General features: G+C 37.3%; 4 protein-coding genes across 7 annotated transcripts; 3 read left to right on the forward strand and 1 right to left on the reverse strand.

Annotated features, from left to right (window-relative positions):
* The first annotated feature begins 5,211 nt into the window (after positions 1–5,211).
* On the forward strand, positions 5,212–9,687 carry LOC112196939 (probable alpha,alpha-trehalose-phosphate synthase [UDP-forming] 10). Its single transcript, XM_024337423.2, has 5 exons — positions 5,212–5,472; positions 5,654–5,719; positions 6,587–8,652; positions 8,742–9,015; positions 9,127–9,687. The coding sequence occupies exons 3-5, from the start codon at positions 6,662–6,664 to the stop codon at positions 9,460–9,462; spliced, it is 2,601 nt and encodes an 866-aa protein (XP_024193191.1). The 5' UTR covers positions 5,212–5,472; positions 5,654–5,719; positions 6,587–6,661; the 3' UTR covers positions 9,463–9,687.
* Positions 9,496–14,106, forward strand: LOC112196942. Of its 2 annotated transcripts, XM_024337427.2 has the most exons (8): positions 9,496–9,633; positions 10,390–10,693; positions 10,800–10,880; positions 10,980–11,156; positions 11,982–12,152; positions 12,434–12,646; positions 12,730–12,818; positions 13,266–14,106. In XM_024337427.2, exons 1-8 carry the CDS (start codon positions 9,523–9,525, stop codon positions 13,902–13,904), a joined length of 1,785 nt encoding a protein of 594 aa, XP_024193195.2. In that variant the 5' UTR covers positions 9,496–9,522; the 3' UTR covers positions 13,905–14,106. The 2 variants fall into 2 exon arrangements, with proteins under 2 accessions (XP_024193195.2, XP_040373963.1); XM_040518029.1 differs by lacking the exon at positions 10,390–10,693 and having other exon boundaries at positions 9,498–9,633.
* Positions 14,107–14,337: 231 nt separating this feature from the next.
* Positions 14,338–16,203, reverse strand: LOC112196943. 2 transcript variants are annotated; one of them, XM_024337428.2, is made up of 6 exons: positions 16,043–16,203; positions 15,793–15,963; positions 15,555–15,719; positions 15,273–15,473; positions 15,084–15,181; positions 14,338–14,986 (listed from the first exon to the last, which is right to left on the reverse strand). In XM_024337428.2, the coding sequence occupies exons 1-6, from the start codon at positions 16,104–16,106 to the stop codon at positions 14,489–14,491; spliced, it is 1,197 nt and encodes a 398-aa protein (XP_024193196.2). In that variant the 5' UTR covers positions 16,107–16,203; the 3' UTR covers positions 14,338–14,488. The 2 variants fall into 2 exon arrangements, with proteins under 2 accessions (XP_024193196.2, XP_024193197.2); XM_024337429.2 differs by having other exon boundaries at positions 14,735–14,990; positions 16,043–16,202.
* Positions 16,058–27,486, forward strand: LOC112196938 (AP-1 complex subunit gamma-2). 2 transcript variants are annotated; one of them, XR_002935484.2, is made up of 19 exons: positions 16,058–16,679; positions 18,138–18,440; positions 18,629–18,770; positions 19,698–19,871; positions 20,452–20,631; positions 21,805–21,959; positions 22,285–22,375; positions 22,587–22,750; positions 23,230–23,284; positions 23,406–23,528; positions 23,636–23,731; positions 24,246–24,373; positions 24,461–24,565; positions 24,788–25,050; positions 25,470–25,706; positions 25,790–25,965; positions 26,335–26,439; positions 26,864–27,193; positions 27,273–27,486. XR_002935484.2 is itself a non-coding variant. In XM_024337421.2 (18 exons), the coding sequence occupies exons 1-18, from the start codon at positions 16,648–16,650 to the stop codon at positions 26,957–26,959; spliced, it is 2,625 nt and encodes an 874-aa protein (XP_024193189.1). In that variant the 5' UTR covers positions 16,058–16,647; the 3' UTR covers positions 26,960–27,486. The 2 variants fall into 2 exon arrangements, 1 of the variants encoding a protein (XP_024193189.1); XM_024337421.2 differs by having other exon boundaries at positions 26,864–27,486.
* Positions 27,487–27,637: the final 151 nt, after the last annotated feature.

Raw genomic sequence — 27,637 nt, forward strand, 5'->3', positions numbered from 1 at the left:
ACCGTACTCGCTTTTCATGTTTTGCCTTGAAAGGGAAGAAGGAGATAAAGGAGTCTGTGGGCGAAACTAGGGCTTTGCTTGCTTAACACATGGGCAGGTATGGTCGCTTTCGTTCTTGGATACCAAAATATGGGTAGGGTCATGATCACTGTTAGCTTTTTCTTAGATCTGTGTACTGTTTGGGAGAATGGGGTTTGTTCCTGAAGTGTCAGGTTGTAATCATCAAGTGGTTTCTCGAAGAGTAATGGGGCTCTCAAGAAAACGAGGAAAATAGTACGTCTATTGAAAAGGTTTTTGAATTAGGTATAGGGGAATAGTGGATCGAAGGAGAAGGATATTGACAGTTAATTTTTCTCGTACAAAACTTGTGGATCCATGAAGCAATAGAAGGGATGTATGTGACAAAATCTTGTTTATTTACCGGCTTTGTAGTGAAAAATTAAAAATTTTGACACACATTGATATTAAATTGTACATTTTATGGATCAAAAATATTATATTATATTACGCTTAACTAAATTTTTATCGATAAAAAACTATATTTTTACATTACAAGACTTGTTATATATTACACAAGTTGGTTGTTTGGAAAGTAAATATATACCAAAGGAAGTTATGATATCTTCTCAAGCTTTTATTACTCATAAATACTTTTAGCGGTACATTGTTAAATAAGAAACAACTGATTCAGTACGCATTTTAAAAATGATTAGTAAGACGTTGGCTAAAATCGTAGATCACCAGTTCACTTCTTTTGATTTTAGAATCTATATTTTTTGTTTTTATAATATACTATAACCAATAACCACTCCTAAGATATTCAAGTGGAAGTTTTTTATGTTATGTGAAAGGTTATTTTTGACATGAACACATTTGACATCTTGGGCTCAGGAACAAAAATTTACCTTCAATTTTGTTTCACATCAAACTAATTTTGTGTGACGTAAAAAATTGAGAAAAAGTTTGGATTTTAAAGGGAAAAGGTCTGTGAATGGCAAGTGTGTAAATAAGAGTATAGGTTGATGGTAATTGGGTAGGGTCATATGTACTGGTTAAATCTTATCCAAATGCTGAATGCGGAATGCCAGCTGGGACGTGGTGCTGTCGGATAACGGAGTCAATCCTCTTTTATCGAGCCTTGAGATCGACCTTCAAATATAAAAAACATACAAACTAATTTTTTATTTTTTAAAATATAAAAAGAATAATATTATTTCACAGTTCACAATTCACAATTCACAGTTTCTTGGGAGCCCAAAAGCGAAGTCGCGAACCTTAGCAGACCCAGCTGTCATTTATTAACACACAGCTCATATCCTCCACTATTTTTATATTTTGTTTTTTGATTAATTAATTCACTTAAACATTTTAAATTATTCAGTCGGTTACTCTTGTCCTCCCACAGGAATGGCATCTTTTTGTTACGGACTTCGGTATATTCCTTTTTGTTCCTCATACGGAAAGAAATGTTTGTTAATCACTTAAATAATTAAATGTACCTTTTAAAATGGAGTGGTGTTCATTTATCTGGTGCTTAAAGATAAATTTTTTACTTTTTCACTTCAGTAAACAAACTGTTTGTAATCTGTACTATTATTAAGAGAAAAGAACTTGCTCTCTAAAATTGAATTTTTTTATCAATTTAACATTTATGTATTAAAAAACTATGAAATATAATTAATTAATAGGAATAATATGGTAAATTGTAAAATAAATAAATAAAAAACAGAAAATGTGATAGTTGTACGAGAAGTTTTTCCATTATCTTTAACTTATCTCCACACACATAGTGGGTGTACCTTACTAGTTCTAACTAAAAAGATTAGTTACAAGCATAAAATAAACTTGTATAATTTAATTTTTCAAAAAAGGCATATTTAACATGAACTTGAAATCTTTACCAATTTTTTTATTAAAGTAAAAACTCAACTAAATTGTTAGTTGAATCAACAAACATATCTTGATCTGCAAATCGTCAACTTTAACAAAAAAATAACAAGTGTAGCCGGCTGCACAAGTGTCAAAAGATGATGCTCGTGGGCCTTGCAACTCGAAAAAAAACCTCACTGACCACATTTATATGCAATCGAGATAAAAAGAGGAAAAAGAATCATTATAATTTGGCAACCATGACAACACTCTTTGAACGAAAATTGATCTGATTAACGTTAAGGGATTAGTGTGAAATTATCATGATAAAAAGATCAAAGAGTTGTTGATTGAACCATTACCTCGATTCAATTGTCCAACCAGAGAAACAAATGCTACTTATCAAAATTAGTCCTTATTTTCACTCAAAATTCATCGGACTAGTCTTACATCTATTTAAACTTTCCACTTAGACGAAGTGGTGTTAGCTCAATGGTTAGAGCACCCACTACTTATGTACGAAGTCATGTGTTCGAGTCACCATGAGGGCAAAAGTGAAACCCTTTGATCCTCTTTAAAGAAAAAAAAAAAAAAAAAAAACCTTTCCACTTAACAATATTTTATAGATTGATCCAACAATCCAGTAATCAAACAATTCAACTAAATACATTTCCATATGGTTATAAGATTACTTATTATTACTTACTTAATTAATTCTCATATTTTAATATCAATTCTATTTTACTATACACCAACTTTATTTTTTCTTTTTTGTCAAAAAGACATCAAGTAATTGATTATCAAATCTCATGGTGGTCATGGGTGATTAAACAGTGTAAAGTGTGGATTAGATTATCAAAATCCAGTCACTATTGGCGTGCAGCATAAAAAAACAGAGTCGTGGGTTGTTGTCTTAATTAATTAAGATGTCAATCATTTTATTAAACTTTATTACACGATGCAGATATCGATACATAATTGGTTGAATTAAAATTAGCAACTAAGCATGAGTCAATTAAAAAATAAAATAAAAACTTACAGACATTTGACCTAAACCTCCTAACTACAACTATCGGAGGATAATGTTATTTAATAACGGAGTGTTTCGCTTAATCAAGTTACACTACCTATTCATTTCGCACACACCTTTAACATTTAAAATGTAATTAACAATACATTTTGAGTGTATAGTATTACATCGTTATCGAAATACATATATAGGGACCCATGGTGTGTTGCATGGAAAATTGCCTAACCTACGCGGCTAATACTCATCAAATATGTAACATACCTTAAATTAAGGTGCCTTGAATTGGTCATGTTATTTGAGAGGTCAAATTAATCTAGGACATAGATACGTAATTTATAATGTGTATATATAAGCATCGAGATACTACATCCAACCAGTCATCGCTAATTGGAAAGTTACCTCTGGTACGTATTTTGTGGCTTTGTGTTTCAACCATAATAAAGAAAAGTTTTACGTTTTTCTTACTAAATAGATTAATCAATTAGAAATAAACAATCTAAAACATAAGCTCGCGGAGTGTGTAGTATCGAGATATTTTATTTTCAAATAGTTCAACTTATTGCTTCATTTATCATGAAATTCAATGTTATTAAGTTTCTTTAAATGACAAATTCAATTATGTGTGATCAAACTAAATCAGTCTAAATAAAATATAAACTCACAAAGCTATTTAGAAAGTTCGCTGGATACCACTTTTCCTTGTATATATTTGAAAATATATCACGAGCTAGTAGCTAGTATATCTAAATGGATTCAGAAACTATAAGATAGTCTCGTCGACTTTGTGAGTACCACGTATTTGTAGTTTGAGATAATTTTATTAGTTTACGCTGCATTACGTAGACGATAATTGCCTAATTAGTCTAGTTCAATTAATCATGAAATTCAATGTTATTAAGTTTCTTTGAATGACACGTTCAATTATGTGTAGTCTAAATACAATGTAAACTAACAGAGAGCCATTTAGAAAGTTCACTGGATACCATTTTCCCGTGTACATCTTTAAAAAATATATCAAAAGCTAAGGCTTCGTTTGATTCGCGGAATGAAAATTGTGGGAAAGGAAAGTTGATCATTTCATGTGTTTGGCACACGTAAGGAAATGAACAACTTTCCTGCATGAAGGGAAAATAGGGGGAAAATGGATTCTCCCACACCCTATGGAATACTTTCTCTACATTAATTGCACATTAATTACCTAATCTGAAGATTATTTTAATGGTTATTATTATCAATTTATTTATGAAACTTTTGAATCTTGAATTGTTTATGCTTTGATGACAAGGATATTATTGGAAAATTGATGTTACATACTTTCCTATTCATGCACAAACCAAACATTTGAAATAAAAGTAAAATACATTTTGCGATTACTTTCCCGGTGTTTCCAAACATTGGTAGAGATACTAGTGGGAAATTTAATTTCCCATGCTCATGAGAAAGACTAAGGAACCAGTTTCATTTTCGGCAACCAATCGAGGCCTAAGAGTCTACATGAACTGAGTAAGAAACTATAAAAACAGTCTTGTAGCTACAACGAGACAATTTTATTGGTTTATGCTGCGTACATCTTTAAAACACATATCAGGAGCTAAGAGTCTACCTGAACCGATTAACAAACTATAAAGACAGTCTCATAGCTACAACGAGACAATTTTATTGGTTTACGTTGCGTTACGCAGACGATAATTGCCTAATAAGTTTAGATTCAATTAACCATGAAATTCAACGTCATTAATTTTCTTTGAATGACACATTCAATTATGCGTAGTCTAATTAAATCGATCCAAATACAATGTAAACTAACAGAGAGCCATTTAGAAAGTTCATTGGATACTATTTTTTCTTGTACATATTTAAAAAATATATTGGCAGATTGATTAAGAAACTATAAAGATAGTCTTGTAGCTACAATGTGTTGTTTTTTCCAGATAATTTTATTAGTTTGCACAGGGTTACGTAGATGTCAATTGCTTAATTAGTCTAAATTTAGCTAATCTTCTTGTTCGCAGTCAATGCAACTACAGACACGTAACACCCCCGAGCCACTACACAATTATTGTATTCCTTTTTTGATTTTAAATAAAGAAGAAAATCACACAAAAAGAAAAGAAAAAGGGGAAGACCTAAGAAGCACGAAAGGGGCAAAGGGCATAGTGGTCATTCACGTGTTATGAGTTGGATCCTCAAGTCTATCCATATGCCAAAACCCCCCCCCCCTTCTCAAACCGCGGTAATATTTTCTCTTTCTTTCAATATAACAACCCCCCCTCTCTCTCCTACTAGTATATTTTTTCACATTCCGATCTTCCTCTGATTTTTAATTCCACACTTCGTAACATCCACCGCAGCCTCCCCCCCCCCTCTCTCTCCGCCGCCGTATCCGATCGCCGGACCTCCGCCGTTGAGGTAACGTCTCTCGTCTTCTGTCTTTGATCTACTACTGGAATTTGAGTAGTTCGGGAGCCGTCCTTTTGGTTTAGGGAGAAACCGTAAAAAGTACCAGTCCTGATCTTCGTTTCCAGAATTTAGACCTTGAGTCTGCTTCAGAGGACTAATACGCGATTATCTAGGTTTGTTTTCGTCGCTTACAGAGTGTTTTTTTACTTTTACTGTTTTATTGTTCCCGGAGAACCAACCGGACTGTGAAACTGCTTGGCCGGAATTTCATCTTTTGGCTGTGTTTGGTTGACGGAGTCTTTTTATATTTTTTTATGTAACTTTGACAGTTCTTTTTTCCTTCTTTTTGGCCAGGGAGTTGTTGATCGAAGCTCTGTACGTGACTATTGATTTTCAAAATAGATTTTAATTTCGGTTCAGGTACTTTCTCAGTCATAGAGATCTTCGATTACTTGTAGTTTCTCCAAAAAATACTATATTACAGAGTTTCTTCAGCTTGGTGATGAATCTGTATATTTTTCTTTTATTTTTTTCCTTTTATATATTTATTTTAATTTTAAAAAATTTAAGTATTGTTGTTTGTGTTTGTAGAAGTTATTATCTGCAAAGATTATATAGACGGTGATAGCTCTAGTGATTTTTTTGTTGTTGTATTCAGATATAGTGTTGTTGAATCTAAAGACAGGATTTATCTTTGTTATAATCTCCAAAATATGGTTAGTTCTTGATTAACACCTGGAATGCGCGGTGATGTCACACCAGAAAGAATAGTTTTCTTGCTTCAGATTCAAAATGATACGTGGTGAATCACTGTAGAATAGGACAACGGTCAATGACTCAATGTAATTATGTAGGGTTTTCTCACTTTTCTGGACAACTGTAATTAGACTTGTTTGGATGCATGTATAGCCCTACCTACTTTATCCAGAAAAATTAGCTCTGTTTAGTGAAATTGTCTTTCGACTGTATTTGGAGCTTACTGAGCCAGCTGTCTCAACTTTTTCCAGTGTATTTAGACCAGGAGGTACTTGTGCATAATTGCTTTGGATGTCTGGTAACTGTGTGTGTGTTTTGATCTTACTTCTAAGTGAGCTGCTTCTACATTCAGTGTTTTTTAGGAAATGTAATTCTCATCATGAGATTTAGGTGGAATGCATGCTTTATCTAGTGTCTTCATTTTTACACTGTGACCAAGAACCCAGTATATTTGAAGTATTTTGAATCTGAATGCTGTATTTCTCGGGCAAATATTTTTTACTGATGATCTTTCTTTTTTCTTCCATGTAGGTTTGTGGACACTTCTGACTGTACTCTCAGTGTGTTGGTCTGTATGATATAAGTAAAAAGGGTCCTTTTACAAACATGGCTTCAAGATCTTGTGCAAACCTTTTAGAATTGGCATCTGGAGTTTTGGATATTCCTTGTACTCCAAGTCCAAGGACCCTTCCTCGGGTGATGACTGTTCCTGGTATTATCTCTGATGTCGATAGTTACAGCAATGATGATGGGGATTCAGATGGCACTTCATCTGTTTGCCGTGAGCGGAAAATTGTAGTTGCGAATATGTTACCGTTACATGCTAAAAGGGATCCAGAAACAAACAAATGGTGCTTCAGTTTGGATGAGGATTCAATTTTGATACATTTAAAGGACGGGTTTTCATCTGAAACTGAGGTTGTTTATGTGGGGTCTCTCAAGGCTGAAATAGATGCTAGTGAACAAGATGAGGTTGCACAGAAACTGCTGGAGGAATTCAATTGTGTGCCAACATTTCTGCCCAGTGATCTCCAGAAAAAGTTCTATTTGGGTTTCTGTAAACGGCAACTATGGCCTCTTTTCCATTATATGTTGCCCATGTGCCCAGACCATGGTGACCGCTTTGACCGCTCATTGTGGCAGGCCTACGTATCTGCAAATAAAATATATGCAGACAAGGTGATGGAAGTTATTAATCCTGAGGATGATTGTGTCTGGGTTCACGATTATCATTTGATGGTTCTCCCAACATTTCTGAGGAAGCGATACTATCGGGTAAAGCTTGGGTTTTTTCTTCACAGCCCATTTCCATCATCAGAAATTTATCGAACTTTGACCGTTCGAGATGAAATCTTGAGAGGTTTACTGAACTGTGACCTAATTGGTTTTCATACATTTGATTATGCACGTCACTTCCTCTCCTGCTGCAGCAGAATGCTGGGCCTTGACTATGAATCTAAGCGAGGACACATTGGGCTTGATTATTTTGGCCGCACAGTTTACATTAAAATTCTGCCTGTAGGAGTTCATATGGGTCGGCTTGAATCTGCATTGAATCTTCCCTCCACAACCACCAAAGTCAAAGAAATTCAAGAACAGTATAAGGGGAAAAAAGTGATCCTTGGCATTGATGACATGGACATATTTAAAGGCATCAGTCTAAAACTTCTAGCTGTAGAACAACTCTTACAGCAGAATCCAGAGTTGCAGGGCAAAATAGTCCTGGTCCAAATTGTGAATCCTGCTAGGGGCTTTGGGAAAGATGTACAGGAAGCAAAGAACGAGACATACTTAACTGCCAGAAGGATCAATGAGGTTTATGGTTCTCCTAATTATGAGCCAGTGATTCTGATTGATTGTCCTGTTTCTCATCAAGAGAAATCAGCCTATTATGCTGTGGCCGAATGCTGTATAGTGAATGCCGTAAGGGATGGAATGAACTTAGTTCCTTACAAATATATTGTTTGCAGGCAGGGAACTCCAGATATGAATGAAGCTCTAGGCTTAACAGAAGATTCTCCTCGGACGAGCATGCTTGTTGTGTCTGAATTTATTGGTTGCTCACCTTCTTTAAGTGGAGCAATCAGGGTTAACCCTTGGGATATTGATGCTGTGGCTGATGCTTTGAACTTGGCTATCACCATGTCGAACTCTGAGAAGCAGTTACGTCATGAGAAACACTATCGTTATGTCAGTTCTCATGATGTGGCATATTGGGCACGAAGCTTTTCACAGGATTTGGATAGAGCATGTCAAGATCATTATAGTAAAAGGTGCTGGGGAATTGGTTTGGGCTTGAGGTTCAGAGTTGTTTCCCTTTCTCCGAATTTTAGGAAGCTGTCTGTAGACCATATTGTCTCGGCTTATAAAAGAACAACTAGAAGGGCAATATTCTTGGACTATGATGGAACTGTCATTCCCCAAACTTCAATTATCAAGTCCCCAAGCCCGGAAGTCCTTTCTATGATGAATTCCCTGTGCAAAGATCCAAAGAACACTGTTTTTATTGTTAGTGGGAGGAGTAGGACTTCTCTGGGCGATTGGTTTGCCTCATGTGAGAAGCTGGGGATTGCTGCTGAGCATGGCTACTTCTTAAGGTATGTTAGTAATATGTGATGTTTTGTCTATTCTGCTAGCCCATACTTTCTAAACTGAACTAAGGCATTTTACTCTGATCTTGGTTTAGGTGGGGTAGTACTTCCAAGTGGGAAACCAGTCTAGTCTCTGCCGACCTTGATTGGAAAGAGATTGTGGAGCCTGTGATGAGATTATATACGGAGGCAACAGATGGCTCCAACATAGAAAGTAAAGAGAGTGCTTTGGTATGGCATCATCAAGATGCAGACCCTGACTTTGGATCCTGTCAGGCCAAGGAGTTGCTGGATCATCTGGAAAATGTGCTTGCTAACGAACCAGCTGTAGTCAAGAGAGGCCAGCATATCGTTGAGGTTAAGCCGCAGGTAAGACTGAATCAGTAACTATCTCTCTTTGCATCTGCACACAAACACACTCACGCAACACAATACCAATGTGAAGTTTCAGTTTTTCACTAATCCTTTTGCTACATGCAGGGAGTAAGCAAAGGATTGGTTGCTGAGAAGGTTCTTTTGAGAATGGTCAATGATGGGAAGCCACCAGATTTTGTGATGTGCATTGGGGACGACAGATCTGATGAAGACATGTTTGAAAGCATATTAAGCACAGTTGCTAGTCCTTTATTGCCTTCGCCTCCTGAGATATTTGCTTGCACAGTTGGAAGAAAGCCAAGTAAGGCCAAGTACTATCTCGATGATGCAATTGATGTTGTGAAGTTACTTCAAGGCCTTGCTACTGCTTCAAACCCCAAGCCCAGGAATCTACCCCATATCCAGGTTTCTTTCGAGAGCGCCTTTGATTCAGTTATGTGATATCCAAAATAAAGTTTTGGGGGATTGCCGGCATGTGTTTGGATTCTTTTCAGCCTCTGAATGGTTCTCTCAGCAAAAAGGCAATTTTCGGGTATTGGCAGGAGCATGGAGCACTTGACCATTCTTGATTTGTACATGGTGACATCAGTATGTATTTATCGGTACCTCCTGGTAAGATTTTCAAATGTCCAAATCACATTATTTTGGGGGCACCATTAACTTGTATAGATACAATGTTCTTGTCACAAGTAGGTAATTTCAGTTCCATCGTTAATGATATAATATAATATCGTTAATGATATAATATATTCTCACATTATTTTGGGGGCACCATTAACTTGTATAGATACAATGTTCTTGTCACAAGTAGGTAATTTCAGTTCCATCGTTAATGATATAATATATTCTCACTGTTAAATCTCTAACTTGTATAGATACAAAAATCTCTAACTGTTAAAATTGAAAAATAAGTTGTTGTTAAAAGAATTCAATAAGAGAAATTCTTATTAGAAGTGGCCAAACTAAACCCAACGGCTATAAGACCTGCAAATTTTCATACACTTTTTTGATTGCAAAAATTTCACATATCCTTAAAGTTGCTAGTTCGCTTAACGTTATATACTTATATGAGTTAACGACTAGCTTAGAATATTAGCTTATGATCTTGGTTCAGAAACCCTTAATAAGGCCCAAACAAACAAGGAAAAAAGAAGAAGATAAAGTTAGTTAAACAAGCGACAAGGCGAGAATGTAGGTGGAGAATGAGTGTGGCATTGACGCATGGTTTGGTTATTTTGGTTTGCAATAAAAAATGAAATCAATAAAAAAAAAAAAATTCCACGACATACTTAATTACCCACCTCAGCGGCTCAGCATATAATATATGCTTTCTCTTTTTCTCTCACCACCGTCTTTACTGTAACGCAGTCCCCACAGAAGTCACTCACTCACTCACTCAGTGACCTCCCTCCTCCGCTCGTCCACCTTTTCATCCCTTGTCTCTTTCTTCCTTTTCACACTCCCTCACTCTCTCCACGTTCAAAAGCTCACTTTGAGAGAGTGAGAGCATCTTTCTCACACACACCCATTAGGGTTTTCTATAATGCTGCCACCTTGAATCCCTTCTTCTCCAGCTGGTTTGGGGTAATGGGTCGGACAGTTTTGGTTCTGGGTCTTGTTCTTTTGGTTCTGATCGGAGGTGCCTCATCGGCTCCGATGAGTCCCACATCAAGTAAGTGACTCTACCTTTGCTTGTTTATGATCTAAGTGAAATTTTTGGTTTTGTTGTAATGATCTATAATCCCAAGCTGCGGTTTTTTTTCGTTTTGGGTTTGCAGAGATTGTAAGTGGGTATTTCTCAAATTTGGCGTCTGTGTTTATGAAATGGCTCTGGTCACTGAAAGCAACAACCAAGACAGGTATGGATCTCTGATGGTGATGCTACCTGCATTTTTGTTTTGTTAGTCTGATGGGTTATGTGGTTTTGTGATCTGAGAAGATTGGGGTTTTGTGTGCAGCGGTTTCGGGCCGTCCGATGGTGAAGTTTGAGAGTGGGTTTACAGTGGAGACAGTGTTTGATGGGAGCAAGCTTGGTATTGAGCCTCACACTGTTGAGGTTTTGCCAAATGGGGAGCTTTTGATTTTGGACTCTGCTAATAGTAACATTTATAGAATGTCTTCGTCTCTATCTATATGTAAGTGGGTATTGTGTAGCTTGGAGATTACATTTGATGGCTTTGAATCAATTTCCATCTATATTCGGTTACAAATTACACTTTTGAATTGGATCTCTGTCGAGTATTTTTCCGCTTTTAATCATTCAGGCTTAAGAAGTTTGATGGGTTGGATGTGATTGTACAATCTACAACTTCAGGTTCCTCTTACCAACTTTGGAAAGTTGGCTAATTATGCAACTAGTTGGCTCGACTGTAAAAACTAATCTAGTCTTATACTGCTATGAACTTTTGATTTAAAAGATAGCAGAGGATGTATAACACATGGGTTCTCAGTTTCCTTTTCTTGGAACTTTTGGAAGTAGAATCGTCCACTTTTGGAAATAATATGCTCTTTGCCCAACCTAGTACAACATGAGTTTTTATTTTTTGAAAGGAGTACAGCATGAGTTTTCATTTACTTTAATTTCTTTTTGAAAGCATCTATCTTGATTGGCAAGCTTTGCATGTAGTTAAAATGAAGATTTTCTTCTGTTATTTTTGGACTTCTGAATGTGGGATCCAGAAAAAGCTATAGAAGAAAAGAGACTTGCTGCTTCTGCAAGTATAAGTAACAAGTACAATTGAATCCTAAAATATTCCACATTCAGATATTATATGAATACAAATTTAAACTGGATAGGGCCTTGATATGTGTTGCAATCATGCTAAATATTGTTGATTTCCTTATTCTTCTCGTTGATACATGCTTTAGTAAAATTTAAATATTTTTGTTATAGATACATTGAATTCTTCAAGTATGCAACTCTCTAATTTATTCATTCTCTGTCATGGGAACATTTGCAGATAGCAGACCAAAGCTGGTTGCAGGGTCCCCTGAAGGCAATGTTGGACATATAGATGGAAAGCCCAGAGAGGCAAGAATGAACCACCCAAAGGGGCTTACAGTTGATGACAGGGGAAACATTTATATTGCAGACACAAGAAATATGGCAATCAGGAAGATTAGTGATGCTGGTAATTGCCATATTTGTTTTCTATAAGCAATTGTTTTTTATTTATGCTCAGCATATCATTACCAAGTTGATTTGTTTCCTTTTTCTTCTCTAAACAGTTCCTCACATACTAATGGTCTAGAAATATAAGATTTGCAATAGGTACTGCATACAGTAATGCATGTTTATATGCTTGTTGTCTTGTGAATCATAATGTAGTTTCTTATCAACCTATGAGTTATCTCCAATTAATGTTGGGAGCTAGATATTTAATTTTGTTGCCATTGGAATTTCTACATGTAGGGGTCACAACAATTGCAGGAGGGAAATTGGGCCGTGGGGGAAGCCATGTGGATGGACCAAGTGAAGATGCAAAATTTTCCAACGACTTTGATGTGGTTTACATTGGAAGCAGCTGCTCCTTACTTGTCATAGACAGAGGAAATCAAGCTATCAGGGAGATCCAACTCCATTTTGATGATTGTGCTTACCAATATGGAAGTGGTTTCCCACTTGGTAACTCTTTTACCCAATATTTTCTTTTGGAATTTGTGAATATTGAAAAGTACGCAGGTAGGTACTGATTTTCATCATTGCAGGGATTGCGATGCTTCTGGGGGCAGGCTTTTTTGGTTACATGTTAGCATTACTGCAACGTAGAGTGGGTACAATTGTCTCTTCCCAAAATGTGAGCACCAGTCTTGCCTTTTTTTTTTTTACTAGTAATTTGTTGATTTCTACACCTTGTGGGATATATACTTTCCCTGCATGTGGTATGTGCTTACTTAGCATTCTCGTTGTTACTATTTTAAGTTGCTTTTGCCTCAGGTTGCTTATTATGCTTAGTAAGGAAAAGTAGATCCCAGAAATGTCTGCAGATTATCACTTATATAGTTGTAGTAATCGATACCTGACAGCAAATGAGTCTTGCTTTTTGCGGGAACCACTTTCTAAAATAGGAGTCATAGGACTGGTTGTACAATCAGCTGGTAGTTATTACCCTCAACTTTGTGAAAATAACAACTTGAGTATGACAGTTGTTTGAAATTCCTTTCTGTAGTTTCATGTAAGGCTTGTTATTAAGAATCATAGATCAGCATGAAACATATCTTTACCTTTTATATCTCTTTTGAAGGATGAAGACCTAACCAAGCCAAGAATGCCGTCAAGTCCATACAAAAAGCCTCTGAAATCAGTCATGCCACCACTGATTCCAACTGAAGATGAGCAGGAGAAGCAAGAAGAAGGCTTCTTTGGATCACTTGGAAAGCTTTTAGTCAATGCCTGGGCATCTATTTTGGAAATTCTTGGGAAAAAGCATTCAAACTATCAAGAACAAAGCCAGCAGCAACAGCAGCACAAGCATTCAAATACTTGGCCTGTGCAAGATAGTTATGTGATAGCAGATGAGGATGAGCCGCCTACAATTGAGACCCGAACCCCTACCCCACGCAAAACCTATGCGTTTATGGCCAAGGATGCTGAAACAATGCAACAGTTGCGACAAAGCCGAGTTTTCTACAATGGGTGGGGTGATCATCAACAGCAGCCAAAACAGCAGCAGCATTATCATCGTCACCAGTCATCCACTCCACAAACTTTCTATGAGCAGAGCTGTGATCAAACCACTGAGATTGTGTTTGGGGCAGTCCAGGAGCAGGATGGGAAGGGTGAAGCTGTGGTCATTAAGCCTATTGATTACGGAGATCCCATGCTTGGTCATCGCAGTGTTAGCTACCGATTCAATTCAATGGGTTATCCCCGTGGTTATTGATGATATACGTCCAAGAGATGCATAGTTTTGACCCGATTCAAACCTTTATATAAATTCCGTTCGAAATTTAGGTATATAGGTGGTATTAAGGATTCCTTGTAAGTTGAGGGTTTCAGCCTTTCAGGGATCAGCTTTGTTGCAATGGTGAATGGCCCTTGTTGAAGTATATTGGCCGTCTTATATAGTTGCTATCATAATTTAAGAATGTTGGTCTCCTTTAACTGAATATATTCTTTGAACCAAAGCTCTGGGAACTTTTGTTTGCGCTTTTCTAATCCATCATGTAGTAGAAATTGGCAGGCTTTACCAAATAGCTAGAAAGGATACGGTACAAACAGTTACATTATCACATGATTTAACGAGATAGGACCTTCATATTCCAGGTTAATAAACAAACCCTACTTGCCAATTGCAAACTAAAAGATTCATAATGGGAGCAAACATGGTGACAAAACAGATTGTAGGAACATAATCGCTGAGTTGCATTCCAGGGCAAAGCCTGATAAAACAATATTCACAAGCCTCTCACAACTTAAGTTAAAAATAATATACAAGGAGGATGTTTTTCTTCAACTGTTCCCATTTCATCTCCTCTTAACTAGACCTGAACTACTTCCCAAAGTTCCATCCACAAATCCCATAATATTACCGTCTGTCATGACTTCTATCCCTCCATGGCAACCAGATAACACATTGCTCCTCCCTGCATTACCATCTTGCTTCAGCATCCAGCTATCAGTGCTAGACAACTCCATGCTTCCATCTAAAGGCATCAAATCCTTTAACTGATCCACATACTTGGACGACTCTGTCATCTCAGAACTACTACTGTTATTGACATCAAGATCAAGCAAAGATACACATTCCTTACGCGAAACTTGGGACTCCACCCTGTTAATACTAAACATAAGAGAAAGATGGGAGATGCACAGCCAAAAGAGCCGCCTCAACAGCGACAAAACAGGGATGGAGGAGCTAGCATCTGCGCTTCTCCTGGCGAAGAAAATAGTCTGTGCTTGATTCCCCAATTTGATTTGGCATTGCTTCCATGTCACGCTGAAGCCGACCTGGTTGCTGCCCTCCTGTCTACCAGGACCAATTAGACACATTGCGTTAAAGTTACGATCTTGACATTCAAATCACCACAAATACGACAGAAGTAATGCAATCAAAACTTACATAAGGTCTAATATAAGGCCGAACTACAAGTCCTACTACAAGTCCAACTACAAGTCCGCCTAGAATTCCCATAATCCACACCGAAGCTGATCCAAGTGCTGCGAAACAAAACCAATCAATCACATATTCAAATCCCACATCACCACCAAAATACAGAAATACATCACTGCAATGGAAACGAAAGCTCACCGGACGGCGGAGAACTCCCGGCACAGTCCTCCGGTTTGAGACTAATCAACCGCACCAACTGATTCCCACGATCAGATACCAAAAGCACACACTTATCAGCCTGAAAAGCCAGGTCAAAATCCGAACTGAACGTTGCGTTTTGTGCAGGACCGTCCTCGTGCCCAGGCTTCAGTGAGTAACCTCCAGCAATGGTGCTCACACCTACGCAATGCAGCAAAACACAGACTCCTAATTACGATTAAGCCAAAACCTAGAACAAGATTCAAAGCAAGGGACTCAAACCTGAGGCGCTTATTTTCCTTATCACATTATTGCTCCTATCGGCAACAAAAACCGTTCCTTTCTGGTTCACGGCAAAGGCCCTGGGCTTCCTGAACAGGGCCGTACCGGACTCTCCGTCCGAATAGCCCTCACCGCCGGCGCCGGAGAGCCGTTTAACCACGCTATCTGCAATTATACCTCAACTATTGATCATAGTGAAAACTAAATTACGGTTTCGAATTAGGTTATTACTGTTTACCTTGGGATTTGGATAGTGATACGGTGTAGAAGGCACTACCGGAAGAATCGAGGACGAGGAGATCGGACGATCCAGGCCGAGGGAGCACCGAGTAAGGGTTTATACCGAGTTTGTGGCCGTCGATCACCGTGGTGACTGTGTAGCCTTCTTCCAGCACCACTCCGGCGAAGACTGAAAATAAATCAAAACCGAAGGATCAAATTGCAAATTCAAATTTAAATTCATCGGTAGCAAGAAATTACAGTTTTACCTTGAAGCGAAGCCAGGTTGATGATGAAGAAGACGAAGAAGAGAGCAACTGTGTGTGACGCCATGATCGCTCTGCAGAAGTGAAACGAGACTGAGAGTGAGAGTTACTTTAAGAAGGTTTAGTATCAGAAGTTAGTAATCTGGACCGTTGGATGTCCAGCCGGCTGATTCGGACCGTCCGATGAGTTCAGCCAATCAAAACTGTTCGTCACCCACCCGCGGTACCACGTAGACTTCGCGCTATAAAGAGGGTGACCCATTTTAAGTCACACCCGCGGGTGACGCAAATCGAGTTTTATATTATATTATATTTATTTTCGAGTTAAAAATTAGTCTTCTATTACTTTTCCATTTTCCATTCATCATCGTAAGTGGAAGGAGAAAAGAAAAGACCCTGCAAAATACTACATCGTCGAGTTTTCTCTCAGATCCAAAATCTCTCTTTCTCTCTCTTCCCCTTCCCCCCTTCAGATCTCTTTCGGATCTCCGATTTCGAATTCGGACTATCCACTTTCGCCGCCCGGTTCGAGGTGATTGATCGTCGCCGGACTTTGATTTCCGTTCGGATCAGGTTGAGCTCTACCGGAGCTTCGGACCGACCCAGTCATGAATCCCTTCTCTTCCGGAACGCGCCTGAGGTAATCACCGAAGCCTCTATGTATTAAGATCAGTGTTTCGAATTCGTGTGCGAAGAGATACGTGGCTCAATTGTGTGAAATTTGGTTAGCTTTGGATGGATTTTCATAGATTCAGGAAGAGTCGTTGTTTTTTGGTATGGAATTGTGTGGTTCGGGTGCATTGTAGTTGGGACGAGTGGTTTAGGATTTGATTCGGTCGATTTTGTAGTTGGAGTTGCTTGTGGAATAGGTATAGGTTTTCGGTTTTTTCATAGGTTGTTGTTAGTTACAATTAGGGTAGTAATCTTGTGCTTTAGACTAAGTAGCTACTGGCATTGCTCTTGGGAGGAGTATGCTCTACTGGTTATTTAATAGGAGAGTGGTTGATCTATGTATGGTATGCTGTCGGAAGCCATAGATGTGTTATGCGTCGGACATCAATGTTGAGATTTTTATTTGGACAGGAAAAGTAATGATAAGTTGACTAACTCTATGTTGGACCTGAGCATTGTCCAGTTGTCTAGCTCAAGGGCATTTTGAGTTGCATTAGGTGGCAAGTTATTGTTTGGAGTGATATAGTAGTGCTCTTCGCTATAAACAATTTAAATTGTTCTAGCTGAAGGCGAGCCATATTCTGGTTTGACTAAACTTCTACATTCTCATGGGACAGGTTAATGTATTGGGGAACTGCTAGTACATTGTTGTGCTTATCAACTGTTAAATTTTTTACTTCTCTAATCTAGACTGCAACTTATGAAGAGTGACCTCCGTATCCACCGTTTAAATATGAAAAGTGTAATATCTGTATTTTTTTTTTCACACGGTTAGAGACTGACTGTATAACTTGGTAAAGGCATTTACTGGTTCTCTGAGGGTTCAATTCCATGTCATTAAATTAGGGTTGCAAGCTTTTCAAATATCGGGAAGAGTTCAACCTTATTTCAGCCTCCACCTCACCTCCCTGTACAAAATAGTAAATACTAGCCTTAAGTTCCTGCTTTCATTCTAATTCTTAGAAATTTTGAAAGAAATGGAACACGACGGGAGTTAATTACCTAGGTCCAGGAAGTAAATGTTCAAAACTGCTCCTACATTTTAGATTCTGGGCTTGGTCGGGCATTTTGCTAAGTTTTATCTTTTCATATACTGTAGAAGTAATTGTTTTTAGTATGTCAGAACCTATAGTTGCTAGGTCGAAGATAATTTTTTTTTTCTCTCAACTTTTTTATCTATTCCCATGTATTTTGTGCTAGGCATATGATAATGAAATGATGTACTCATAAGATTGCTTTTATCAGATTGATATGTATTTCCCATGTATTTTGTGCCAGGCATATGGTTGTGAAATGATGTACCCAAATGATTGTTTATTACATTGATAGTATATTTTCTTTCATAGGTGAAGGTTGACAGACACAATATTTTTAACTGGATCTTGTATAACATGTTTTGTGGTATGTGCTTACTGTTTTATTGCAGGGACATGATTCGGGCTATACGTGCTTGCAAAACTGCAGCTGAGGAACGTGGTGTTGTAAGAAAAGAGTGTGCTGCTATTCGTGCTGCCATAAATGAAAATGATAATGACTACAGGCACCGTAACCTGGCTAAGCTCATGTTCATCCACATGCTGGGATACCCTACACATTTTGGTCAAATGGAGTGCCTGAAGTTGATCGCGTCTGCTGGTTTTCCTGAGAAGAGAATAGGGTATCTTGGCCTCATGCTGCTTCTCGATGAAAGACAAGAAGTTCTGATGTTGGTCACAAACTCGTTGAAACAGTATCCAATTCTTAGATGACTTTCATTTAGATAAGCCTTTGCTCTATTTTTTTCTTTCTTTCTTTCCTATCTCATGTTGTTTTGTGTCTCTACTTTTACTAAGCAATCTTGTTAAAAATAAACTACTGTCACAAACGCAAGGATAGTTGATCACAAATTCCTTTGTAGCGACCTTAATTTCTGTTCAGAGATCTGAATCACTCAAACCAGTATATTGTCGGACTTGCTCTTTGTGCTATGGGAAATATTTGTTCAGCAGAGATGGCTCGTGATCTTGCACCAGAAGTAGAGAGATTGCTACAATTTCGAGATCCCAATATCCGGAAAAAGGTAAGTTTTTACTAATATCTTTCATGGACCTGTGGCCAAGATTTTTTTGTTGCTTTATATCATATGTATGGCATCATATGGTCATCTCACGAGGTAGTAAATGATGAGGATGAGCCGGAATTAGTCTAGTCCTTTAGGTTGATTTTAACATTCAAGAAGGTCTGACAATGATGTTTTCATTAAGTTCTTCTCAAACCCCTTTGTAGAAGAAATGTTTAACCAATGGGTACCGGTACAATAATAATGTCATTTGTGCCTGATTTTTCATAACCTTTCGCCAATTTATTGTCTTATGTGGTGCAAGAACTGTATTGTAAAATTCTGTTGCTGAGGTGCATTCCTTGAACAGTGCTGTGTGGCTAGATTTCTTACATATTCATTTGTTGACACAACCAAAATAGAGTAACAAGAAAATTTGGAACAGTACCCTTGCATTAATTTTTGCAGCAGCTCTAGGTGGGCTTTTCAATGTTGAATGACAAAATTATATTAGGCATCAATCTCTCTCGAACGTTTCTTCCTTTGTATTTTGCTGGGAAGTAATGTGTTATTAGAGTCCGCCATCCACAAACACTTGAAGTGTCTGGTTGTTTTGCCTCTGCTGGACACAAATGTATTTTGTTGCTGCAAATGACGCTTTTGGAAGTGGTTTTGGCATTTTTTTTTGGTTTATCCTTCTCATTGTAGATACATTCTTTCTGAAGTTCTACTACATAGTTATTGGCAAATTTTGAATTGTTATTCTTATTGGTCCATTTAAGATTTTTTTTTTCTGTTTTCGGTCCACTATCATCCTTTTGCTGATGGTTTTCCTTTCTTTGTTTCAAATGAAAACTAAGTTAAGTTTTAAATTGATGGTTGGAGTTTGTTGGGGTGACATTTATGCTTTCATTATTGTACCTTGACTGCACTCACTGTTCAATATAGGCAGCATTGTGCTCCATCAGGATTATAAAGAAAGTCCCTGAACTGGCGGAAAATTTTATTAATCCTGCTGCTGCCTTACTTAGAGAAAAGCATCATGGCGTTTTAATCACAGGAGTTCAACTTTGTACAGAGCTTTGTAAAGCCAGTGAAGAAGCGCTCGAATACTTTAGAATGGTAACTTGACTATAACATGTTGTTTATCTTTTCTAGTTAAATTGATACATGTACATATTATGCTGCAACTGGAGTTTAATTCAATATGATTATTGGCAGTGTGCTAAACTTATGCTATCTTATACACTATGGATTTTCCATACTGGCTTACATCCTTCTTGGAGGAATAGTGTCCATATTTGTTGTCTGTGGATGCTAGAATAGGATGTTCGTCGTGATGTTAATTTTTTGAACAAAAGATAAACTGTCTATCTAAAAGTGCAGTATTCTTGGCTAAATTTGACAGTGCATGTTGTCTTTTCGAGATAATTAAGTTTATCATTGACCAGTTATTATTTAGGTTTTGTGTGTCCCATTATGGTAGAAGACCTAAATTTGTAACGCTAATTTTGGTCAGATTACATCATTTAAAACCATTTGTAATGAATGCTCATATATATAGCTGTAATATTTTATTATTATTTTAAAGTTTTTTTTTTTTCCTTCCTGGAGAAATATATGATATACTATGCAATCTTTGAATGTAGTTGGTGCTCTTTTTATTTCTTTTCATTAACAAGTTGTGCTTATGTTAACATAGAAGTGCACAGAGGGTTTGGTCAAGACACTAAAGGATCTAGTGAACAGCCCATATGCTCCTGAGTACGACATTGCTGGGATCACGGATCCTTTCCTCCATATTAGATTGCTAAAGCTTTTGCGTGTGTTGGGTCAAGGAGATGAGGATGCTAGTGAATGTATGAATGACATACTTGCCCAGGTAAGTGTCATACTTTATCCGGTGCTATCTTTAGTTTTAGTCTTTGTATTGTTTTTATTCATTAGCTTACTATAAAATATTTCAACTCCAACCTCACTAATCATACACATTCCTTACTGTGAGAACTGTGGAAAAACTATGAAATGAAAGTAGTTTATACTTCTTCATCTTCTAAACTATGCTTATTTTAAAAAATAAATAAATACTTCAAAGACTGGTTTCATTTTCTGTGTGTTGTGTGTATCATTATTTCATGGTGTGCATCAGAAAGAGTGAGAATAAATAAAATAGCTCTACCTTCATCTAAGTTGCCTACCGCCCCATTATTTCACGGTGTGCATTTAGTGACTGCCTAGGCGGAAAGTGCGCCTTAGAGAGGCTAGTCTTTCAAAACTTAATTGTGAATAAGGTGATTTGAAAAGGCACGCCTAGGTGGACCGAAAACTGCAGTGGCGCCTCCATTTAAAGGTGCAAAGGGTCAAAAGGCCCAGCCAAGGCTTAAGAAAAAAAAAAAAAACCAACTAGGAGCAGAATCTCGCCGTTTTGGTTCTAGGTTCTTTACTCAACCTCAGTTGTGCTCATTTCTTCTCGTGACGCCTCTCTCTCTGTGTCTGTCCCCCCACCACCCCAAAACACCACCGCGCGGCCCCTTTGCGTTTGGATGGTGTCATGCTACTTAATAAGGAGGAAGATTTGGAAGAATGAAGTAGATTTTAATTGTTATGCTTGTTCATCACTGTAGTTGTTCGAGGTTTGAAGTTTGAACTTGGATTTCATTTAAATATTGTGTTTGGTTGAATCAGCTAATTAATATAAATGATATATGTATATTTTAACTATATTAATTTCTTATATTTCTTTTGTATCATAATAATTTTTTAACAAAAGGCTTACGCCTATACGGGACAAAAGGCTTACGCCTGTACGGGCTCACAGCAATACGCTTCGGCTACCTTTTAAAACCTTACTGTCTCACACACGTCTGAACATGGATATAATTTTGGGTTTATCACTTTACATTTATTAATAATCATTCAAATCAGGCTTTATTTGCACAGTAAATTTTATTTCTTCTATAAGCACTTTATTGTTTTCTAAGGCTATGGTTTAACTGTTTTAAGTACTTGCTTTATAAATAGACAAAGCACTTATTATTCGCTCTACAACATGCAGGTGGCTACCAAAACTGAGTCAAACAAAAATGCAGGGAATGCAATTCTATACGAATGTGTAGCAACTATAATGAGCATCGAAGACAATGGTGGCTTACGTGTGCTTGCCATCAATATTTTGGGAAGATTTTTATCGAATCGTGACAATAATATCAGGTTTGTTTGTTTGCGGTGCTTTAGTGTTTTTTTTTTTTTTTTGTGGGGGGGGGGGGGGGGGGTGGTTATTGTCAACTCAAGGGGTTTTTTTTTAAGGGGATTTCATGAATGAGATTCTCAACTTAATCTAACTACTCCGAAAGGCTTACTGTTCCTGGTAGGACCTAGATGTCTATCATTTAAGGGGATTTTTGTTTTAAATTTTTTTTATAGCTTGGTAAGCATCAGTATTTATGCTTTGTCATCCCTTGGGAATTATTATGTTCTTGCTCAGCTCTTTGCCATCTGTTGTTTCGTACCAATACCTTTGTGTCACTCCTTGCAGATATGTTGCGTTAAACATGCTGATGAGAGCCATTACAGTTGATGCTCAAGCTGTACAGAGGCATCGGGCAACTATCTTGGAATGTGTAAAGGTATATTGAATGCTAGTGTTAATTTAATTGAGAAGAGTAAAACAGTTGCTAATTTATTTTTGATATGAGAACTAAAAGCTTTATTTATTTATTTTCCCATCAAGTATTCTATCAATGCCTTGTTCTCAATTGTGCTTCATGATTTAGGGCAAGAACTAAATGTACATGTGTCCAACTCGAAGAGCTTATAGCTTGACTTTTCTCCTTTCAGGATTTAGATGCTTCAATTCGTAAAAGGGCCCTTGAACTTGTTTATGTTCTTGTGAATGAAAGTAACGTGAAACCTCTAACAAAAGAGCTCATTGACTATTTGGAAGTAAGTGATCAAGATTTCAAGGGAGATCTTACAGCAAAAATTTGCTCCCTTGTCAAGAAGTAAGTTTTGCAGTTCATGATAGTATATTTTTCTTAAAAAAAAAAGAAGTATATGGGGTTTATGAAATTGAATTAAATTTCTTATTTTCTGCAAGGAATCCAGAGTGGACATTACTTGTACATTCTGTAATAAGTAATATAAATGAGCACTAGCCGCTGCATTGAAAAAGTTTGATGCTGCATGGATAACTTGTCCAACTGTGAACATTGCTTTTGATTCTAGTTTCGTTTACCATCATAATCATTCCTGTAGTTGAGGGATACAGGAGTTGCTGCTTCTTCCCAAGGCAGTTCAGTGCAGTCTTTATTGCCATAGATGTTTCTTTGTTCTTTGACTTTTTTGCTGAGGACAATTATTTTACTTTATTTTGGGGACGGGCTTGGTGCCGCTGATGTTCAGTATTGTAGAATTATTCGACATGTATTAAATTTAATTTTACAACTGTTAGTTGATGAACATGCACCATGTGGTGTCGTAGGTTTTCCCCTGAGAAGATTTGGTACATTGATCAGATGCTGAAGGTTCTCTCTGAGGTATAAATCTTAATGAAGTGCTGTAAGCTTTAATTCAGTTGTATGGACGATAGCTATAGATATTGTTCACTTGTTATAATTTCTGTTTTCAAAGTACTCATCTTTCTGCTATGCTTAGTAGGCTGGAAATTTTGTAAAAGATGAAGTATGGCACGCAGTTATTGTTGTGATAACCAATTCACCTGATCTTCATGGGTATGCGGTTAGGGCTTTATACAGAGCACTCCAAACATCAGCTGATCAGGTGATTAATGTTTCCTTCAAGAGGATTAGTGCCCAATTCACAATCCCTAGTATCTTGAGTATCAACATTTTCATGTCATTGATGTTTTGTAGTATTTATTTTTCCAGGAAACTTTGGTTCGAGTAGCAGTTTGGTGCATCGGAGAATATGGTGACATGTTGGTAAATAATATTGGCATGCTTGATGTAGAGGATCCCATAACGGTGAGTTTACATTTTCATGCTTTCCAGTCTTCTGAAGATCTTGCAGTCATAAATTTCTCGTCTTCTGCCATGATACTTAATGGAGGAGTGTAGTAATTTGTGCATACTATGCTATGCTTGATTCTTAGCTTTCTTGTTGCCGTTTTTCATTTATTTAAAACTTTGGTCATCCCTGCATTTATAGAAGTCATAAAATTCTATGCATGCGGTATTTAATACAATATGTTGCAATAGTGATGAATATCTGAAGCAAATGATAAAATGAAGACCTTTTCTAAAAGGTTTTCTTATTCTTTTGAAACCTAGAGGACAAATAATTCAAAGAAAAAGAAAATAAGCTATTTTCTGACTTAATGCCATGGCATAATGGAATATGAGGATTTAAGATCCATCTCGTTTCGAGTTGGTAACACTGCCTGTGTTTTGGACCATGAGTTTGCATCCTTTTATGTTTCTGTCAAAGGTTCCTGATGATTGAGTTTTTTCTTTTTTATTAAAAAATAATAATAATCAGGTAACAGAGAGTGATGCTGTGGATATCATAGAAATTGCCCTTAAGCACCATACCTCGGATCTTACTACCAAAGCTATGGCTTTGATTGCTCTCTTAAAGCTATCTTCACGTTTCCCATCTTGTTCAGAGTATGTTTCTATGTTAATTTGCTTGTTTTATTATTATCTGATTTTAATTTACACGAAGCCGGATTGTTCATTGAATGGCCTATGTAGGAGGATCAAAGAAATCGTAGTTCAGTACAAAGGAAGCCTTGTGCTTGAATTGCAGCAAAGATCCATTGAATTGAATTCTATTATTGCGAAGCATCAGAACATTAGGTATGAGTTGCAGTTGTTACATTGGATCTCCCCTTGCTCGGAGAAGGTTTTCATATGTGTGTGTGTGTGTGTGTGTGTGTGTGGTGCACGCATACTTTGGAATAATAGAGCTCATCCATATATGCTCCTCTCTATCTCTCTCTCCCCGGTTCCGTATGTGTGTGTGTTTGCTTTGTACTACAAACTCGAAAGCAAATTGTTACATTGGATGAGGTTTTGCAGATCTACACTGGTTGAGAGGATGCCAACTTTGGATTTGTTAGAGTGGGAGGAAAAGCAGAGTGGTTCTATACCAAATACTACTGGTTCAACTCCTGCTCATGCTTCAATCAACATACCAAATGGAGTTGCCAAACCTTCTTCAGCTCCTCTTGTGGATTTACTTGATCTAAATTCAGATGATGTGCCAGCACCTAGCTCCTCTGGTGGTGATTCTTTTCATGGTCTTCTCGATATTGATTTGTCAGGAGCTCCTAAACAATCGGGTTAGTTTCACCAGCACCTACCAGATGAAACATTATGTTTCTATTGATTTGTCATGTAAATGATCCAGATTAAAGTTTTGTCAAAATTTTATTTTCTTGGCTGGGAAATTTTGGGTCAATATAATAATGTTGCCGAGATCTTTAGGGCTGGACCGCTGGAGTTACTAATTCATGCTACTTATTGAAATTTAATTCAAACCTACAGATGCGACAAGAGACATTTCTGAAAAATCCACTTATTGTAGAATGTAATGCATGGACTGCACTCTGTTCTTTTGTTTGGTAATATCTGGAAGTAATTATATGGATTTGAATTGTTTTGGTGTTTTCACTACATATATGCCTGAACAGAATGGAAAAGAAAGTAATTGCATTATTTCTGTAGTCAACCCACAATATTGATTGTGAAACTCTTATAGGTGTAAATCATTCTCCAAACAATGGCACTGATGCTCTAATGGATCTCTTGTCTACTGCTACACCTACACAAAGCCGCTCAGCTATCTCTGATCTGTTAAACTCTGGTCAAGATAACAAAACACCTGTTTCACCATTAGAGGTACTATCATCTCCATCTTCGAACTCCATACAACCCACTTCTTCTGCTGGAGCTATAGATTTGCTGGACAGCTTTGCCACCAACTCACCAATACAAGGTAAACTTTTGGTAACACTCAGAAGTTAACATTCAGATATGATCGGGGTTAATTTGGTGACTGTCCTCTTTTTTGTGATCCAGAAAACAATGGCCCTGCGTATCCATCTGTAGTGGCATTTGAGAGCAGCAATTTAAGGATAGGGTTTAACTTCTCGAAGCTGCCTGGAAATCCACAAACAACAATAATCAAGGCTACATTCACTAATTTGTCACCTAGCGTCTATACAGATTTTATTTTTCAGGCAGCTGTTCCAAAGGTAACATGGTTACGAAAATCTCTGGTTTTTACTGTTCTTTCTATTATATTTGTCCGTCTGTCGGTGGGATTTCATTGTCGTGTATAGTTAGTGTGCGAGTTAAGTAGTTAGTTGCCTTTTCTCAACTTTATGCAACATATACCTTGCGATGGGAGATTAATTAATGCTTAAAAAGTGTGGAAGACCTGGTGGTCGTATACAGATTCCCACATTTCTTTACTGCTATGTTCTTGTATTTCTACAGTGATTGGTGACTATTTAAAGTTTGTTTCATGTTATAGTTGAAATGTAAGTGCACACGCACTAAGTTTATTTGTTCTTAATTTGAACTTGCACTTCTGACTTTTCTTTTTTTATTCTGAGTTACAGTTCCTGCAACTGCACTTAGAGCCAGCTAGCGGCAATACTCTTCCGGCAAGTGGTAATGAGTCCATCACACAGACTTTGAGAGTTACCAATAGCCAACATGGAAAGGTATCTGAATTTCTGTCTATATGTCGCGTTTAGGTTTTGAACTTGCCTTCATGTCATGAGAAAGCACTTCTTTTGCTCATTTGGCTTCTAATCATTTTCACCTTTAAGATTAAGCTAGTTGATACGTAAATCCTCAACTTCTGTCCCCATTGGTGCTCCACCATTATAACATGTACACATCTACACACACACAGGCACACCTCATTTTTGCATTCTAGTAACCTTAACCCTATGACATGGGGTTCTCAAAAAAAAAAAAAAAAAAAGCAAAGCACAAAAGTCCTATGACATGGGATTGGGACTGGGATCCTTTATACGGTCTTTAACCTGAGGGTTTAGATGAATCCATCTGTAGCTTTTTTTCCCTCATTTTTGGGCTGATGCAGTGGATACTTACAGAAATGTACTTTTTTTTTTTTTCCAGAAAAGTCTTGTCATGCGCATAAGGATAGCTTACAAGATGAACAACAAAGATGTCTTGGAGGAAGGACAAATCAACAATTTTCCCCAGGGTTTATGAAGTGGAGCAGTTTTCTAGATGGTAAAGATGGTGAAGCACAAGTCTCCATCTTCTCACTGTCCGTCATGTCAGTGCAATCTTTTCCGTGCGATTGTTCAATTTGGGGTGGCATTTACTTAGCAAGTGGGAGTGAATTTTCTTAAAGAGTATGGGGCATGTTCTTAGCAAGTGGTTGTGATTTTTATGGGATTCATCCAAAGGCCCCATAACTCCCCCTTCATTTTTCTTCCCCTTGTAAGTGTTTTATGTACATTATTACAAATTATTCCTTTACGAAATTGTGGGAATTAAATTTTGCTTTCGGTGCACAAAGGAGGGAGCTTGTGCCATGTTGAGATCTTGAGGTGCTGTTTCTACTTTTGTTAGTTTGGATTTGCACAGTAGCCGTATTATTTGAGATTGCAAATCAGTCATACTTTTCATCTTTTCTGAAACACAAATCAGTATCAGCTATATAGTATATCAACTTTGATTTAATGTAACAATTTTCATTGATGTCAGTAATGTAAGCTTATTTTGATTGTCAACTTTCTTTGTATTTGTACTTCATATTATTTTATTCTTTTATCATCAAAATTCATGGGAAATAATTATATTGTAGCTATTCTTTTGTGGAGTGATATTTTGAAAAATAGACGACTCCAACTCCGAAAGAACCGGTTTAATGTATAGCCCTGA

Source organism: Rosa chinensis, chromosome 4, assembly GCF_002994745.2.
Source record: "Rosa chinensis cultivar Old Blush chromosome 4, RchiOBHm-V2, whole genome shotgun sequence".
NCBI classification, from domain to species: domain Eukaryota; kingdom Viridiplantae; phylum Streptophyta; class Magnoliopsida; order Rosales; family Rosaceae; genus Rosa; species Rosa chinensis.

Bases quoted from the DNA above. Each gene is read 5' to 3' on its own strand.
- LOC112196939 (XM_024337423.2), top strand. From the start codon at position 6,662: ATGGCTTCAAGATCTTGTGCAAACCTTTTAGAATTGGCATCTGGAGTT. The intron at 8,653-8,741 runs GTATGTTAGTAA...ATCTTGGTTTAG, and splicing joins GAGCATGGCTACTTCTTAAG to GTGGGGTAGTACTTCCAAGT. The intron at 9,016-9,126 runs GTAAGACTGAAT...TGCTACATGCAG, and splicing joins TCGTTGAGGTTAAGCCGCAG to GGAGTAAGCAAAGGATTGGT.
- LOC112196942 (XM_024337427.2), top strand. From the start codon at position 9,523: ATGGTTCTCTCAGCAAAAAGGCAATTTTCGGGTATTGGCAGGAGCATG. The intron at 10,694-10,799 runs GTAAGTGACTCT...TTGGGTTTGCAG, and splicing joins TCCGATGAGTCCCACATCAA to AGATTGTAAGTGGGTATTTC. The intron at 12,153-12,433 runs GTAATTGCCATA...TTCTACATGTAG, and splicing joins CAGGAAGATTAGTGATGCTG to GGGTCACAACAATTGCAGGA.
- LOC112196943 (XM_024337428.2), bottom strand. From the start codon at position 16,106: ATGGCGTCACACACAGTTGCTCTCTTCTTCGTCTTCTTCATCATCAAC. The intron at 15,720-15,792 runs GTAAACAGTAAT...GTATAATTGCAG, and splicing joins ATCACTATCCAAATCCCAAG to ATAGCGTGGTTAAACGGCTC. The intron at 15,182-15,272 runs GTGAGCTTTCGT...TTTGTTTCGCAG, and splicing joins CGGGAGTTCTCCGCCGTCCG to CACTTGGATCAGCTTCGGTG.
- LOC112196938 (XM_024337421.2), top strand. From the start codon at position 16,648: ATGAATCCCTTCTCTTCCGGAACGCGCCTGAG. The intron at 18,441-18,628 runs GTATCCAATTCT...ATTTCTGTTCAG, and splicing joins GTCACAAACTCGTTGAAACA to AGATCTGAATCACTCAAACC. The intron at 25,051-25,469 runs GTTAGTTTCACC...AAACTCTTATAG, and splicing joins AGGAGCTCCTAAACAATCGG to GTGTAAATCATTCTCCAAAC.